The sequence below is a fragment of the Garra rufa genome, chromosome 20 (assembly GCF_049309525.1).
Source record: "Garra rufa chromosome 20, GarRuf1.0, whole genome shotgun sequence".
Lineage (NCBI taxonomy): Eukaryota > Metazoa > Chordata > Actinopteri > Cypriniformes > Cyprinidae > Garra > Garra rufa.
Genome location: NC_133380.1, coordinates 8,476,222 through 8,494,524, shown reverse-complemented (window position 1 = coordinate 8,494,524; position 18,303 = coordinate 8,476,222). Strand labels below are relative to the sequence as shown.

General features: G+C 38.1%; 1 protein-coding gene across 1 annotated transcript in view; it reads right to left on the bottom strand.

Moving 5' to 3' along the window:
* Positions 1-5,621: 5,621 nt before the first annotated feature.
* bsnb (bassoon (presynaptic cytomatrix protein) b) overlaps positions 5,622-18,303 on the bottom strand; it is a 109,421-nt gene continuing 96,739 nt past the window's right edge. The window contains exons 6-12 of the mRNA XM_073826382.1: positions 16,136-18,176; positions 14,934-15,787; positions 14,719-14,830; positions 14,496-14,621; positions 13,618-13,673; positions 13,196-13,297; positions 5,622-8,847 (exon numbers count right to left, since the gene is read on the bottom strand). Of these exons, the coding sequence (XP_073682483.1) occupies positions 13,633-13,673; positions 14,496-14,621; positions 14,719-14,830; positions 14,934-15,787; positions 16,136-18,176 (3,174 nt within the window). The 3' untranslated portion in view covers positions 5,622-8,847; positions 13,196-13,297; positions 13,618-13,632. The remainder of the gene's footprint in view (positions 8,848-13,195; positions 13,298-13,617; positions 13,674-14,495; positions 14,622-14,718; positions 14,831-14,933; positions 15,788-16,135; positions 18,177-18,303) is intronic.

The following is an 18,303-nucleotide window of genomic DNA, read 5'->3' as shown; positions in this document are numbered from 1 at the left end:
AATTGACATTTTTATTCTGGTTTTAGGAGATTAATATTACATTATAATACTTTTTATATTTAAGATTTTTATTCGTTTTTTATATTTACCCCATTAAAAGGTAAAAAGTGAATTTGGTAATTACGGCTGCTCTAATTATGAATTCTGTGAAGGTCACATCTGAGAAGTTTGCATGAAGTTGACGGATGAGCTACCGTCTGCGGCCATGCCAATCATAAGCGGCCAAGTGTGGTCATGTGACCCCTGCTGTAATTGGCTTTGATGCCTATGGTGATTTCTGATTGGCTGACTGTCACAGACTTCCCCTCCAGCTCAGGCTCTAGACGTGATGCTTAAGGGTGGAGACTGTCAGAGCTCTGTCTTGTTCTGGACTTTGACAAATTAAAAAAAAGAAAAAAAGAAAGCCTATACATTATAATAATAAGATTGTGAGAACAAATTGATTGCCATTTAGGAAGAGTGCAAAATCATTTTTGACTGCTACATATCTGGAAGTCCATTTAATGCTCATTATGATCTTGAGAAAAAATAGGTGTGATTAAATGCAATGTAATCTGTTTAGAATCTGTTTTAGCAGCTGAAATCTGTTTCTTCATAAATGAATGTTAATTTCAATGTGACCTGTGAAGTTCACAGCAAATGACTTGATTAGCCTGTGCATGACTCAACCTTACCAACCAGCTCTGTTAGTCCCTCGGTGATGTGAGTAACGTCTCATCACAGCGCTTTTACATGCTACAAGCCTTCCTGGTGCTGAGGGATTTGGTCAATGTTGACGGTGAGCGTGTGTGACAGTGGGTGGACAAGAAAACACATACTAGTTACACAAACACACACATCAGAAGTTCCATAAACAGAAGGCAAGTCGAAGCTTGAGCACTTACAACATACTTCACACTTAGCCTAACACTCGTTTAGGTTTATTACTTCATCCCGATGTAGAATTGTTTCAGTGATCTTTATACAAAGATACAATACTGTTTCTTATTGCACAGATGATGAAAATTACTGTAAAACCTCTTTATAGCAGAAGGCAACCAGAGAAACTGCAAATTCCGCCTTTCTGATAAATCTAGTGTTGTCGTCCGACAAAATCATTATTTTTCCCATCATTTCTATCGCTGGGGACACTGATTGCCAAACAAAATCAATCGTTGTCAGTGTTTGTGGCCTTTGGGGAAAGAATTTAATTACCAGGACACAAAATATTGATTTTATGAGTGAGCGATTATGATTTTTTTTTTTTATTCAAATCAAATTACAGAGAGCTGCAGTCTATTTCAGAATGCAAAATTATTCCGTATTTCAAATCTATCATATTTTCAAATCTATCATTTAATAGCTCACATTGAGACAGTGGTCCTTTGCTGACACCTAGAGGTCAGGTAAAAAAAAAAATGCATCTTGCAAAAATGCAACCTTTTTTTATTTTGGCCAATAAATATGCAGTTTTCTAAATCACATAAGTAAACTTTTTTCATATCAGATAACCCATAAACGGCATGTTAAAAAAAAAAAAACAATATGTGATCATATTACTTTTTATTACTGTCAGACACGGTCAGGCCAGAATAACAATAGCAATGTGGATCAGATCTACTGATACCAAATAAAGAAAAAACATTCTACGTGATTTTAGGTAGTTCATGTCTGTGCACAAATGGTGTCAGATGCATTGCACAATTAAACAAACTCTTAAAGGAATAGTTCACCCAAAAATGAAAATTTGCTGACAGTGTACTCACCCTCATGCCATCCAAAAATGGAGAATAATTTGTTCCTACAAAACAGATTTGAAATGAGAAAGAAATTAGCATTAAATCATAAATTAAACCTCTGCAGTGAATGGGTGCCGTCAGAACGAGAGATCAAACATTTGATAAAAACATCACAATAATCCATACGTATCCATATGTACATAGTGCATTATTGATGTCTTGTGAATTGAAATCAATCAGTGAGATGTTTTGACTTAATTTTTAACTTAGTCTAGTTAAAAAGTCCAGCATTTATGGAGACATTATGGCAGATGACAGACATTTAATTGTTTGATCAAAATTATTGCTAAGGACAATTTAGTCACTGGATATTGGGACATGTCAAAGTTGTCCCTAATAAATTCTATGCCCTTGAAAATCATAAGCAATTTCTGACTTTGGAAACTGAAGATGTCAAGCAACAGATTAATGAGTTAACACAAATATCACAAAAATGTATGGACGTTATTATAATATAAGTCAGTCACTGAAGTGAGTTGCTGTTTTTTTGTCACTTTTTTGAGGAAGATGTCATTCACGTGTTTGTCAATGTACCCAGACAGAGACATTTTGGTCAGATTTTATTTAATGGTAATGTTAATCTAAATCTCATTTTGTAAGTGACTTTTCTTTCTGTTTCAAATGTTTTCTTTGTACTGTTTGACTACTCACAAGAGAAGTAGGAAAATATAACTTAATTTGTGTTTGCTAGCTAAATGTCAAATACATAAACAGAATCTGGCTCTAAACCTCTCTTTGCTTTATTTGATCTAGACAAGTACACGGAAAAATTCCCTGTCCTAAAGCAGTGAAAACAGAATATTTTCATCCATTTACTCAGAGAGAAAAAAAACCTTTGATATAAGTAAATAGTTTAACCATTTGTAAAACTGTGGTTATAAAATAACTAAATAAAAACATGGTTATTATTACACTTTACTATTATAAAACCATACTTTGTTTGTTTGATTGTTTTTTTTGTTTTGTTTTTTTACTTTTTTAAGGGGTTTGTATTATTGTATTCTTTCATTTTGTTTATAACTGTACTGCCTTACTAGTTTGATGTTCTGTACTGTTAAATAATAATATATACATAAATCAGGGAAAAAGAATCAAATGATTGATCTCCAAAGTGCCGATCTGAATAATTTGCGATCCACGCTCCATTCCGGTCTAAATCAAAAGATTCGCAAACCCACTCCGAAATTCTAATCTGAATCAAAAGATTCATGAACCCGCTCCGAAGGTCCGATCTAAATCAAATGATTCTCAATCCGCGCTCCGAGGTTCTGATCTGAATCAAAATATTCACTAACCCACTCCGAAGTTCCGATCTAAATCAAGTGATTCACAATATGCACCATACACACGCCTAGGTTCCGATCTGAATCAAATGATTCGCGAACCATCATTTCAGATCAGAATTTGGATTGAGCCAAGTCCCAATCTGAATCAAATGATTTGCAATATGCGATCTGATTAGAGTGCTTCCAAACAGTGAACTATTTTGCGACACAATGGTTTAACTGATTCTGAGTTTCGAAAAGCTTACTTTCACCTGCTTTTTAAAATAATTACAAGCGACACTGAAATTCGAAAATGAAAGTCTCTTTTGAGTTGGGTTTTTACTAGTGAATCGCTTGAACTGAATCAATACGCCTTATTCAGCCAGCCGCCATTTTGAATCGAAAACGAGGTTGTGAGGGATAGCAGTCCAGCAGCGCCCACTGTGGCGTATTGTTGCGTACCGGGATGTAGATTGTATAACCGTAAAATAATACGTCATTTCACATTTTTCCACAGGACAAAGAACTCCAGAAAACGTGGATTGTTCGACAGGACATATAACCTAACTTTCAGGTAACAATATTGCATTTATTTAAGAAAATGACTGTGGAAAGACTGCTAATTTCTAATGTGAGCATGTTTATCTTCCTTTAAACGCCTATACAGAGTTTTTCAAATGATGTTATATAGATTAAAATGCTTTATGGTTTGTGTTAAGAGTCTGCAGCTAGGTCATAAGCATCTTACCGACCTTTATTATGAAATTACGATACACATGATGTTTTCCTTGTCTAAAGCAAAACAGAAACAAAAAATAATGTTCTGAATATCATTTTGCGATTTTAAAAGGGGTTGACCCCAAACTCTACACGGCAAACTAATTAATAAATGTTATCTTTTGATCGCTTTGCATAAAAATAAACTTTCTACCCACTGTTTTTTGTATGACTTAACATGTTGTATGAAAGAGGCTTACGATCTAACTGCAGGCTTTTAACACAAACTATTAAGCATGTTAATTTTTAAAACGTCATTTAAAAATAATATCTTTTTCATTTACGATCGCAAGGTTTTCTTTTCGTGAGGTCTTTGAGTTCAGGTAAACACAGACGGAGCTGAACCCTCCTTAAGCTTCCTAATTCCAGTCAGTGTTTTTGAAAAACAATCCTGAGTAAAACGTTGAGCCACACTGTTGTGTTCTTTGTAATCTATACAAAATGTAGATATTTAGTTTAGTTGTTGTAGTAAAACATAACATTTTAGCTCTGCGTAAACTTTTAAAGGAAGATAAACATGCTCACATTATAAATTAGCAATTAGCCAACCGGCTAGTTTCCACAGTCATTTTCTTAAATAAATGCAATATTGTTACCTGAAAGTTAGGTCCTATGTCCTGTCGAACTTTAATACACATTTTCTGAAGTTCTTTCTCCTGTGGAAATTAGTGAAATTATATTTTCTCTTTATTTTTATGACTAAACAATCTACATCCCGGTACGCAACAATATGCCACAGTGGGCGCTGCTGGACTGCTATCCCTCACAGCCTCGTTTTCGATTCAAAATGGCGGCGGGCTGAATAAGGCGTATAGGAGAGGTTCCACCGTAAATGACTCGCTCAGCTGAATCGGTTTTTCTGTTCCTCCGCTTTTCGCGTCTTCAGCCATGTTTACGCGACACTGTCAGTACCCCTAGTGGTTTAGCTCGTTAGTTTAAGGCTAAATGAAAAAAAAAACAAAAAAATAATGTTTTCAAACAAAATATCCATATAGCCTCCAATGTAAACATTGTGATTGAGTTAGCTCAATTCACTATATTTTAAATAAGTTTGACCAGTTAAGTTAGGTGAAAAGTAGGTGAAAGTTCAACATCAGGACAGGAAATCATTTGAAATTATTTAAAATCCAGATCCAGTCATCTCAGTTTTCTAGCATAGCCTATTTCTTTAATTTCTCGGGTAATATCGATGGCATGACCTATTTTAGATGGGCTGAATTACAACAAGAATGGTTGCATACACAATTGTTTGATCAAAATTATTCCTAGTTACAATTTAGTAGTCGCTGGACTAAATTGGTAGGGACATGTCCTAGCGTCCCTACTAAATTCTACGGCTTTGAAAAAAAAAATCTACTGACATGTTTGTTTAGAACTGTTCTTGCTTGTCAGCGGAGCTTGATTCAGACTTTTTCCATTGGAGAAAGTACAATGTAGCCAGAAGCAATGATTTGAAGTTAAAAATGCCTTGATTTCTTTCTTTCTTTTAAACACACAGCTTTTGATGGACTGGAGTCGTGTGGATGACTGATGCTTTTCTGACGGCACCCATTCACTGCAGAGGATCCACTGGTGTGCAAGTGATGCCAAATCCGTTCTGATGAAGAAACAAACTCATCTACATCTTAGATAGCCTGAGGGTGAGTACAATTTAGCAATTGTTTGGGTGAACCATGAGCAATGGTTTTGCAAATGGCACTAAAAATAAAACAGCTTAGAATAAGAAAGAGGTTGACATACCTTTTTTCCACTTTTTTCATTTTCCTGCAAGGAATGAAATGCGTCAACACAAGAGACAAAGTAAATTTTAATTTTTTGTCTTTATTCTTCTCCATTCTGGAAACAAATTGCAGGTTCATTATTTTCATAATCACATTACATGACATGATGCACCAAAATTTATCTTTTTAACAGGAATACATTGAAAAGAACACAATATTTCACAATGAATACTGGACTCACATTTAGCCCATTGCACTTACAACAGTGAGTGAATTGTCATTCGTGAGAGCATTTTCGCCTTTTTTCGTCTTGTTTTTCCCAGTTCCTGATTGAATTTATATATCTGCTGATTCACTCTGAACCCTCTTTTCTGGCACGGTCATGATGGAAGCCACTTACATATTTGTCATTGTATTTAGATTCAATAAACACAATATAAGTATAGAATCCTTACACAGACCAAATGTTTTCAGATTGTACATTTTTCACTTTTTTTTCCACTGTAGTCAACAGTCATTGAGAGCCAGCAACATATACTATGATATTTTTTCTCATAATAATAACAACAATCATCATTATTCTTTTATACACAAAAGCACAAAAGGTTGGCAGCAAGGCCGGCGTGAAGTTGCACAAGACGGCCATCGTTTTACTCATGATATTTAAACACTGTACAAAATAACCAAAGTCAGTATTTACAGCGACAGTTAGTCTGTGTGTGTTTGTGTGTGTGTGTGTGTATAACTGTGTGTGCGTGCACATGCCTGTTTGTGTGGATGTGTCCGTGTTTGCGTTTTTCTATCTATCACTGTGGCCGGCTTTTGTGGTGGCAACTTTGGCTCATGCACTTGTTATTGAATATCTCCATGGTAACAGTGATGCAGAAGAGTTATTATTCTTCTTCAGTATAGAGTCGTGATTGCCTAAACAGCATTCCAGTATCAAAATGGAAAAGACTCGCCTTTAATCAATGCACCTCGTGACGCATTCAAACGAGTGACGTCCTACCAAACTCAAGTGGTGATGGACAGTTTGTGCTTTCAACGTGCATGCCCTGATTTTCATATAAATGGCATGGAGATGAATTCATGCTACATACTGTACAGTGATCACGTTTACGGCAAGTCTTTTGACTGAGAAGACATTGTCAAATTAACAAGATCTAGTCGTTTTCTAGCCCTGATAGCACACGTACGTCTTGGAGACGTCTATTTGACGCCTGCATTTACATCTGAAAGACGTAGTTTGCTCATCTGCAATATGTCTGTTGGTCGTTTCCTATCAGATGTCAAATAGACGTCTATTAGATGTCTTTAAGATGTTTATGAATTAGAATAGTATGTTTGTACACAGCAGATGCTTTCCAGATCAAGAGATCTTTAACAGACCTCTTGCGAACGTACGTGTGCAATCTGGGAGTCTTTTCATTTTCCATCTGTCGGTTTTTCTCATACAGCGCTGATATACAATGCACAAAGACCTGTTTGTGAACTTGATGTGAATTCAGTGTGGACACGATAACATTCGCAACCGAACACGGATGTAAAACAACACTTCCTGTCGGAGGAGACGAAATAACGAGTGCATAAGCTGCGTGCCCGACTTATCACCTGATCAAACTGCAGACACGAAGACCGAATAACAGCACTACAAGGAGCCAAAGAGAGCTGAGCAGAATCATGCTGCAAGCAACAGAGATGGTGGATGTCCAAGACCAACAGTCCACACAGTTAACCCTTTGGCAACAGATTCCCTGAAAACTAGGGAAGACAAGGGCTTTCAGAAACATGCCACTAAAATAAAAAGAAAGAAGTAGTTTGATATTTTCATACATACAAGGTAAATACAAACATGTCCCTAGTCGTATCTGAGCCCATCGTAACGCAGTATCGGTGAGGGATGTTGCAGTAGGAATGGTTTTACATGGATTATTGCATAGAACGTTTGAAACTGGTTCAAAACCTTTTCCTAGGTGGATCTACGTACCGGTAAATGTGTTTTTGGGAACGTTTGGATGCGCGAGAGGGTGATGGTGTAGTTTGTTGGGGTTTGTAGAAACATATTTCACCTGTCTATGTACGACAATCAGATTTGTGATGAGGAAACTTGATTGTGAATCACTTCCAGCAAAAAAATTGTGCTCTGTACGGATTAGCATGCTATTGCTTCAGGGAGAAAAAAAACAACTATATATATATATATATATATAAACAGTTTAGATTAACGTTAATGATGAGAAAAAAATATGTAAAGGTATAAATAATAATTATAATAATACCAAACATTAAACAATGAAATACCAGAAATATAAATCCATAAATACACAAATCAATATTTTACATTAGCAGAGTGTTAACGAGAGATATGTACATGTTCAGCAGTATACAGTTGTGCAAAATAATAAATCAAGTAAGGATGATATGGAACGTTTAAAAAAATATGTGAGGTATACAAGTAAAAAATATTAGTAAGGCTCTTAATTGAAAAGAAAATGAGGCAAAACTGATAAGCTAATGCAAAAAAATAAATAATTAGATAAAAAGATATGGAAACTTTTCCGGATAGGGTAGCGATGGCCTAATGGTTGGTAAAAGACGGACAAGACTATGCTAACATTCTGCACTTGACCGATAGTTTTACGTTAAATAGCCAGCTTTTTACACAAGGTGCACATGGCTTCACCCTTAGAGACTCTGAAAAGTTGTCTAGATATGGATTCATATATATCTCATATATGTATACATATATATTTTTTGTGCGTGCATTCCATGTCCACGGTTTACACATTTGCATTCATTACACACGTGACAAAAAGTTTAAGGAAGAAACAAAAACATTCATAGAGAGGGTCAATCATCGCCATATTGGAATGTCAAGATCTTAGAAATCGAGCATACATTATTATTTTTTTTTTTAAACAGAGTTTGTTTTGAAGCCTGTAAGGTAGTCGTTCTCCTTCACTGCTACGGTCTCTTCGAGTCTGGGCATGGAAGTCTTCATTAGAACTGCAAAAAGCTAAGAACTGTAGCTGCATGACATCTTCAAGCTGTTTTTGGAAGAGGGAGGGTCACCTGAGCACAGGTTGTGTCTTATGGGGGAAGACATAACTGTCTAGAGAAAGCTGAAACAGAACAGGCAGTTTGGCATTTTGGGAATTGTAATTGCTTCAACGGCAATTACGGAAACGCTTTGGAAGAGATATTTAGCCTCCGTTTTTGGTCGGTTATGTGGATATCATTGGATAGACCGTGCCTGTGTATTCTGTCTTAGTGTTTTCATTGACACTTCAAGAGTTGATGATACATCTGGAGAAGAGATGAAGGAAAGAAATATTACAGAACATCTTATACAATGCACTATTCTTCTTAGCCGCTAGAGGACAGGAGAGGCTGACTTTCTCACACCTTCTCACATACAAGTACTAGAATCAGACATATGTGAGCTTCATGAAAAGGTTTGTCAACAAATGTCTCATTTTCACTACAAATTTGAACAAACTGCATAAGTTACAGTGAGAAAAGGTGAAAAATCTGACTTTAATGTAAGCATACATTATTCAGAAAGAGAGTAATAACTAGCAGAAACAATGCTGTTTTAGAGATGCATAAAGATTTGAATGTAGGTATTGTCACTGGAATGACAGCCACAGCTTCCACTATGACTGCACGAGTAAACCACATCGATGAATGGAGTAGGATTTGGATTGGATGGTAAGCTGAGAGTTGAATCGGATTAGCCGTGATTTAAGGAGCCCCTAAACCTGTTTTATACCAGATCCTTTCTCTGGATCTACACATGCAGCGTACCCGCTGAGAGTAAAAGACCACAACAGTCACCATGATATAATACCAGTGACAGTACAAGGAGGAGAACACAGACCACAGGTAGATTAAGGAATGAGAGACATATGGTGACTACAGAAAATTTATTAAATGTGACCATGGACCACAAAACTAGTCATAGAACAATGCATTGTATGGGTCAAAATGATCAAAATGATTTCTTTTATACCAAAAATCATGAATCCATAAAGATATTTTGTAAATTTACTACCATAAATATATCAAAACTTAATTTTTGATTAGTAATATGCATTGCTAAGACACATTTGGACAACTTTAAAGGTGATTTTTCTTTGTTTTGACTTTTTTGCACCCTCAGATTACAGATTTTCAAATATCGTCCTATCCTAACAAACTATACACGAATGGAAAGCTTATTTATTTAGCTTTCAGAAGCGTATTTATTTAGCTTTCAGATAATGTACAAATCTCAATTTTTTTAAAAATTGACCCTTATGACTGGTTCTGTGGTGCAGGGTCACAAATAAGCTAATGGTCTCGTTGGCTATGTTCAGCAGAGAATAAGAGGTTTTTTAGTCAAATTTTCTACAGGACCATGTATTACTGCTGAAGAGTTGTACTGATGTACTTTATCATTATTGTTTCAGTTTAAAGAGTAGTTCACTTTCAGAACAAGAATTTACAGATAATGTACTCACCCCCTTGTCATCCAAGATGTTCATGTCTTTCTTTCTTTAGTTGTAAAGAAATTGTGTTTTTGAGGAAAACATTTCAGGATTTCTCTCCATATGATGGACTTCTATGGTGCCCCAGAGTTTGAACTTCCAAAATGCAGTTTAAATGCAGCTTCAAATGGCTCTTAATGATTCCAGCCGAGGAAGAAGGGTAACCGATTTTCTAAAAACATTTACAACTTATATACTTCTTAATCTCGAATCTTAAAAGACGAGCATTTGAGGTTAAAAAGTATTTAAATTGTAAAAAAAAATAACCCATCATTTTGCTAGATAAGACCCTTTTTTCCTTGGCTGTTATCGTTTAAAGCCCTTTAAAGCTGCATTTTGGAATTTCAAACTCGGGGCACCATAGAAGTCCATTATATGGAGAGAAATCCTGCAATGTTTTACTCCAAAAACAATTTTCTTATGACTGATGAAAGAAAGACATAACTATCTTGGATGACAAACAGGTGAGTACATTATCTGTAATTTTTTGTTTTTAAAGTGAACTACTTCCTTAACTTCTGGTACAATTCTTTGGTATGGTACGCTGTGCAATTTTGATTGAGTCTTGATTAGTGTGACTCATCAGAATATTTTCGGCACAAAGATGACTGAGCTTTGCCCAAATGCTAATGCTAATCCAAGCCCACTGATCTGCCTGCTAATTATAGATCACTTTGACTGACCCAATTCACCCATGCTGAAGAGCGAAAAGTTAGATTCGAACAGCCTCAGATCAAGGTCAGCAAATCGGAGCTCTGACCTTTGACATTAGTATTGAGCAAGTGGCACAACTGTCCTGTAGTACACACTGCAGCTATATTCAGTGTTAGTAAGGTTTTAGTGCTGATAATTTAAGATGTGACAACCGCATTCTACAACCAAATCAACCAGAATTAATCCCAAAAAATTCTAACCCAAATTTTAACCCAAATGGGTCATTTTATTGGGTTGTTTTATTTTAAAAATATTTTTACCAATGTGCTGCTGGGTAGTTTTTCTGCACTCTAAAAATGCTGGGTTATTTTTTTTTTAACCGAAATGCTGGGTTCAGCTTGTTGGGTCATTTTATTAGTTTTTTTATATATATATATATATATATATATATATATATTTTTTTTAAGCAGGTGCTGGGTAGTTTTTCCTGCACTTTAAAAAATGCTGGGTTATTTTAATTTAACCCGAATGCTGGTCATTTTATTGGGTTATTTTTTGGGATAATATTTTTACCCATGTTGGCTGGGTAGTTTTTCTGCACTCTAAAAATGCTGGGCTATTTTTTTAACCCAAATGCTGGGTTTAGCTTGTTGGTTCATTTTATTGGGTTGTTTTTAATATTTGTATTATGGTGATAGCTAGTTTTTCTGCACTCTAAAAATGCTGGGTTATTTTTTTAACCCAAATGCTGGGTTCAGCCTGTTGGGTCATTTTATTGGGTTATTTTTTTAAATAATATTTTTACCCATGTGCTGCTGGGTAGTTTTTCTGCACTGTGGGTTTTTTTTTTTTAACCCAAATGCTTGGTTCAGCTTGTTGGGACATTTTATTGGGTTGTTTTGAATATTTTTACCCAGGTGATGGGTAATTTTTCTGCACTCTAAATAATGCTGGGTTATTGTTTTTTTAAACCCAAATGCTGGGTTCGGCTTGAGTCATTTTATTGTCTTTTAAAAAAATATATTTACCCAGGTGCTGGGCAGCTTTTATTCACTCTAAAAAATGCTGTTTTTTTTTTAACCCAAATGCTGGGTTCGGCTTGAGTCATTTTATTGTCTTTTTAAAAATATTTTTACCCAGGTGCTGGGCAGCTTTTTTTCACTCTAAAAAATGCTGGTTTTTTTTTTTTTTTTTTTTCAAATGCTGGGTTCAGCTTGTAGGGTCATTTTATTGGGTTATTTTTAATATTTTACCCAGGTGCTGGGTAGTTTATCTGTACTATAAAAAATGCTGGGTTATTTTTTCTTCCCAACTGCTGGGTTGAGGTAGTCTCTGAAAAAACTAATCAGTTGTTGAGTGCAGGCAAGAGTTCTTAGCACTGCCGTGCACTTCTTCTGTGAAATAAGGGTTTGTATATATTTTATTTCATTTATAGTGTCTTTACTGTGCTGTAAATTATATCTTATTACGCAACAAAACATACAAGGATGAGATGTCAGTCAGCTGTGTCAGCAGCGGTCGTTTTGCATGATGGAAACCCCTTTTGCCTTGCATAACATAAACTGATTTTATTAGTTATAATACTTTATTTAATTTCATTTGATGTTAAAATATGTTCTCTAATCTCAGTACTGTTCGTTTAAGGGAAGGTTATGGAGTCAGTCACGGCATCTTTTAGCTACGAATGAAACTTGAGGAGGTGGTCTGAGGTTCATAGTTCATTGCAGCCCATCACCCGGCATGAGAATTAGTACTATTTCGTAATTAGTACTATTATTATTATTTTTTTTAAATGTACATAGCGTGGAACCAAACTAACCAACAAGTTCAGTTTTGACGCATTTAAATCTGTATAAAGTTGTGTCTCTCTTCTCTATGCCAGAAAAACAGCAACTAAGAACAAGATAACAAAACAAAGCAATGTAGGCCTATTGTGACATGCACCCAGGTATTTGACTCCATAAACTGGATCGCATTATGTGACAAGCCTAAACAAGCCCAAAGATGTTTTCATGAAAAAAGCTTAAAAAAATGGACATGGCAACTCTTCTATAGCACGCTCTGTGAATCAGCCTTTCAAGCATTAGCAAATTATGTCATATTACTTTGGTTAAAAAGCAGAAACCAAACGTGCGAGACACCAGAACGTTGCTATGGTTACAATGGTGTCAATTATCAGTTTTATAAGAGTGACTTCTAATCCATACAAACACACAACAATAATTTAGGGGATTCATACCCGTATTTAAATGCGGTTGTCACTCCATCTAGAACCAAAATCACTGGTCAGAGCAAATTTCCTGTCCTTTACCCATAAATAGCTAGTCAAGGTCTTTTTTAAGTTAGTAGTAAGTAAGTAAGTTTTTAAGTTAAAATGGTAATTTGTGATTACTATTTGTCCCTACAGTAGGTTAGAATTTTTAAACTTGTTTGGAGTTCTAAAGTAAATTGAGTTACAATAAAATACTCACCAGTGTCCTCAGGTGTACCCCGCCCTCAGCTAGAGATGTTAGATGGCAGAAACATATTCATAGATTTTTCCAGTTCTAACCCCAAGTCACCTAAACGAATGCCTGGGGAACAAAAAACAAAACTCAGAAAACTCTGAGGTATACAGGTAACAGGTAAAAAGGTAAAAAGTTTCAAACATTAATCATTTAAAAGCTAATGCAATAAATGTGTCAACCCTGCTTAATCAGCCAAGTATTTCCGGAGTCTGTACACCAACATATGCTGTGTCTTAGATGCTGCTTTCCAGCAAGAATAAGTTTTAGTTATTTAGTTAAATTGTTGGTAAACATGCCAACCAATCCAGCACTAGTCATCATAAACCACACTGGACCAAATTCATGTTTGTCTTTTCAGAAGGTTAATGCATGAAGTGTTTTCTCACCTTCCTATCAGCTGATCACCAAAATGAAGTAAACTTCTTCCCGAGAGCAGATACAGCTGTATGAAAGATGAGCAAAGCAAAAACACAATTAAAGTCGCCGGTGGCATACAGTTGCACTCAATATTATTCAACCCCCCAGAGACGGCAGTTTTTTTGAAAATCCAGGATTTTATAGAAATTGCATCTACAACAGTTTACTGACATATTAAAAGTGATAATGTCAACATATAATGTAGTGTTTTTGAGTTATAAATAAATAAAATAAATATATTTGATTTTTTAATAATAGCTATGTCATAATTATTCAACCCCTAGGTATTAGGCCATTTTGGCAAGAATTGTGATGCCTTTCCTGGAGGGCAGCCAAACCAAAGTATGGTATACATCCAAATCTACTTTTGCTTAGTTCAGGGTTCGGTCATAGAATGTTCTTGAGCTGTCTGTTCAGTCTTCAGATTTAATTCTTATTGAAAATATTTAGTTGAATTTAATGAAAGCAGATTATGTACGATTGTAAAGCTTTTTCAAGCAAAAAATGGGCCAAGATTGCAGTAAAGTATCTTTTTTTGATTGGAACTGTATCTTAAAAGATCTGGGCTACAAAACCAAATGCTATGGATTCAATCTTAAGTAGGAGTAACTCAGGAATCTGATGACATCACAGTCCTGCTTAGGCCCCCATCATTTTGCACTCAAACCCAGGGTACCCTTGGGTGCTATCCCTAAAATGACTGTAGTGCAAGCTGTTGTGGAAGAAAGGCATCTGCTAAATGGCAACTAATTACTATGCTCAGTCAAGACATGCCACATATTCTCCATAACATCTGTCTCTATTCCTCTTGCCAAAATTTTGATTGCTTATGATTCACATTCCATACCATCTCCTAGTTTTCCAGCTTGTTCCGCTGCTCCTCCCTGCAGGATCTTTGTAAGAACATTTTCCCCTTCGGCAGGCGGCTGTGCAGCGCTGCCTATACCCCCTGGCCGGGGTGCTGCCTTTGAACCTGCAAAGACAAAGAACAATTGATCTTGTGGCTAGATCATACACAAGTAATGAATGTTCTTTATTCTGCTAAAAAGCAAAACATTATTTCCACTTACCAATTCCTGTGGCAGGAATCTGGGGTGGTTTTGCAGCCTGTGGTGCAGCTTTTGATCCAATAGCAACTGCAGGAGTTGGTGCAGGAGCAGGCGCAGCTGTGTCAGGTTTTGCCTGTATAGTCAATCAAGGGGCATGAAGGGGCAATGTTAAAAGAAACTGTAAGCTAATAAAGAAATGTAAATCATGATTAAAAATAGCATCACCATAAACTCACCATAGCAACAGCTGGCTGGGCAGTGGGTGGTCCTCCTGGCTGTTGTCTTGCCTGTGCTGGAGCCTGACCTGGCTTAGATTGCTGTTGAGTTGTACCTGTTCCCATGCTAGCAGCTGTGGTTGTGGGCTGAGTTGCTCCCATTGTGGTCACCGGCTGTTGCCCGGGTTGCTGTGGTGGCTGCTGCTGGGTACGGGCCGTTTGTCCCAATTGTTGTTGTCCTTGCTGCCCTGTCTCAGGTGGCTGAGACCCTGTCTGCTTGGCAGACATTTGCTGGCCTGCTGTCGATCGCTGCTGTCCTTGCTGCGATGGTGGCTGCTGCTCTCCAAGACCCTGCTGTGGCCTGGAACCTGAAGAGGGCTCCTGCCTTCTCGACGAGCCTGGTTGTCTCTGCCCCCGTTGTCCACTTGAGCCATGGTGGTGACCTGATGGATCACGGGAGTATTCTCCTGAGTCTCGGTGGCCGGCAGATCGTGGATCAGAGGATCTTTTCTGTGTGGAGGATGAGGTGGCACGGCCGTCTGAGCGGGTGGAAGGATCTTTTGGATGCGATCGTGAAGAACGAGACGACCTGGGATCCTCTGATGAATGACGGGAAGAAGAGTGTCTTCCTGAACTACTGCCATGGTGACGGTGTTCCCGAGATGTGGTGGAAGAGGAATGCCGTTGATGTCCGTACTCGTCTTGAGGCCACAGGTCTTCTTCAGGAGGTTCGTCATAATCATGGTAAGTGTGCTTTACATTGCTCCTCCTGCTGGAGGATGAGTGACTTCCACTTCCATGGTGTCTAGAGCGATCTGAACGAGGTTCACGTGGTTTTTCAAACCAGTCTGTCTCCTCCTGACCCAAATGATAGGCTTTTTGGGAAATGAAGGGAGAAAGTCAATACTTTGTGCTATAGGAAGCATCAATGGCAAAGAACAGGACATGAACACACTGAAGCCATGCAATGCTGAAATCCCAAAGAAAACAGTCAAAATAAAAAGAAAGAGAAACAAACAAAAACAAAGAACAGAATTTCATTCTCAAACAGCATGCAGTTCATGCAAAAAGGCATATATGGTTTCATGCACTGATTATAGCATTCACATAAAACAGTAGTCCAAACTTTTGATCTCCTGCCTTCAAGGCAAGATCGTTGGCATGCAAGCTTTTAATTGTTGGATGCATTTTAACATGCAGTTTTTAAATTCAGCACCAGTTACCTTCACTGTCTGAAACAGCACAGTGCATGTCATCAGCAAGGTAAGGATCATCTGGCTTATATACATGACTCTTAGGAATATCCCTTATGTGGTGGTCCTGTACATCTGGTAAGGAATGACTGGAGCCATACTGATTTCGTACATCATGGGGATCTGGCACAGAGCCACGACCAATTCCCATGGGCTTTCCAACAGGACTCAGAGGGCTCTCTTCCTCCGAGTTCTGTGTACGCATAGAAGGACGGCCACTACGACCATGGGTTCCCCTCTGTGATCGTTCCATAGCATCCCTCTCGTAAGACTTACTTCGATAGCCGCTTGAATCTCTGGAGGAAATTTTATCCATGCCATAACCTGTGGACCTTGATCGTCCGGATCCATAAAGACGATCATCCTCTTCCAATGCCTCTCTTGATCCATAGTACTTCTGCTGATCGTAGCTCTTTTTCACACCAGTCCTGGACACCACAGTGCAACTACCACCTGTTGATGTTGTCATGGTGTAGGAGGCTAGATCAGACTCTACATCTCGAGCTTCTTCAATTGGAGAGAACTTGGAGATCTTTTGTTCCATCCCTTGCTTCCTATGTTTGCTTCGTTTTGACGAAACGGCAGGTGCCAAATTTTTGGATGAGTGTTTCTGGCTGCCCATTCCCCCACTGCTACGGGAAGAATGCTTATAGTCATCATAATAATAACCTGTACCACCACTTCCAGCGGTACTTGGATGTCCATGGCTGTCTACTGCACTTTGATAGGTGTTTGAAGTTCTTCCATATAAATTCTCAGAGCCATCACCATAAGTTGGTCCACGTGGGCCATTCTCACCTCCATAACCAACCCGCGACATGTCAGAGGACCCCATATTTTCTTTTGTAAGTTCACTGATGTCATCTATCATGACATAATTTCTGGGGATATTTTGTTCTAGATTTGTGGCATAGACACCATCTGTTACATATCCTGAGGATGGACTTGGAATACGTTCGGTCAGAGGTTGGTCAGAGGGGCGATACTGACCATAAGCATTGTTCAGTGGAGAGGAATAGACACCGCTGAATCCAGTTTCTTGAGCTGAAGTTGCTATTGGAACTGAAGGATTACTGATAACTTCATAGTTTGTTGGTAACTTCTGTTCGAGATCAGCAAGCGAGGTTTGCCTTGGCCTTTGATGGGCGGAAAGCATGTCTGCTTGGGGTTGGAAGGACATACTCTGTGCAGGATAAGGTAGGGTCTGCCCTGGTAAAGGTCCAGTGGGTGGTTGGAATCCTTGGTGACTGGGCTGCTGCAAACCAAGATCAGACTCAAAAGTAGGTTGACCGTAGCTATGAGTCTGGTATGGCCCTGGGGTCTGATAGGTTGAAGGTTGAGGATGGGGTTGGAAGGTTCCAGGCTGGGGCTGTGAGGAGGTTGGGTAAGGTGTTGTCTGAAACCCAATTTGCTGATAAGCAGCAGTGGGTGGTTGTGTGGGTGTGGGCTGGGCCTGTGGATACTGATATGGAACATATGAGGAGGTAGGAGGGTACTGAGATGCATTCAAATCAGAAGTAAACTGGTTAAGAGGTGCTGTACTTGGACGTGACAACATTCCATTTTCTTCATAGATGCCTGATGCTACCCCAGCTAGTCGCAAATTATTCAGCTCACTGTCTGACATGTAGTCACGAGCATCCCCTATGCATCGCAAGTATGCCAGCTCTCGCCTCTCTCTCTCTTTAACCCTGGTTTCCTTGCGTTGAGTGATGCCCATTTCCAAGCATCGCAACTTAGCATCAATTTCCTTCTCCTCTTCTTCTAACTCTGCCTGTTGTTTACGTAATTTGGTGGATTCTTGCTCTACGGCTTTCAGTTCACTCAACAAGCCTGCCTTTATTGCACCCTGTACAGGACGTGGTAAAACCCTCTGGGATGCTCCAGGAGAATTGTACATATGGGGAATTGCTGGTGTTACAATAGGTCTGGGTGTCTCATCTGGAGGGGGACTGGGGAGAGTTCTCTTCACCTTTCTCATCATTGCGTTCTGTTGCTGCAAGGCAGACATCTGGAGAGCAGAGATTTTAGAAAACTAATTAATATGACAGCAGACAAAAATGTTACTACCATTTATAGTTGGCATGGCAAATGAAGTTAATCTGTTAAATTTTACACATACTGTATACAGACACAGT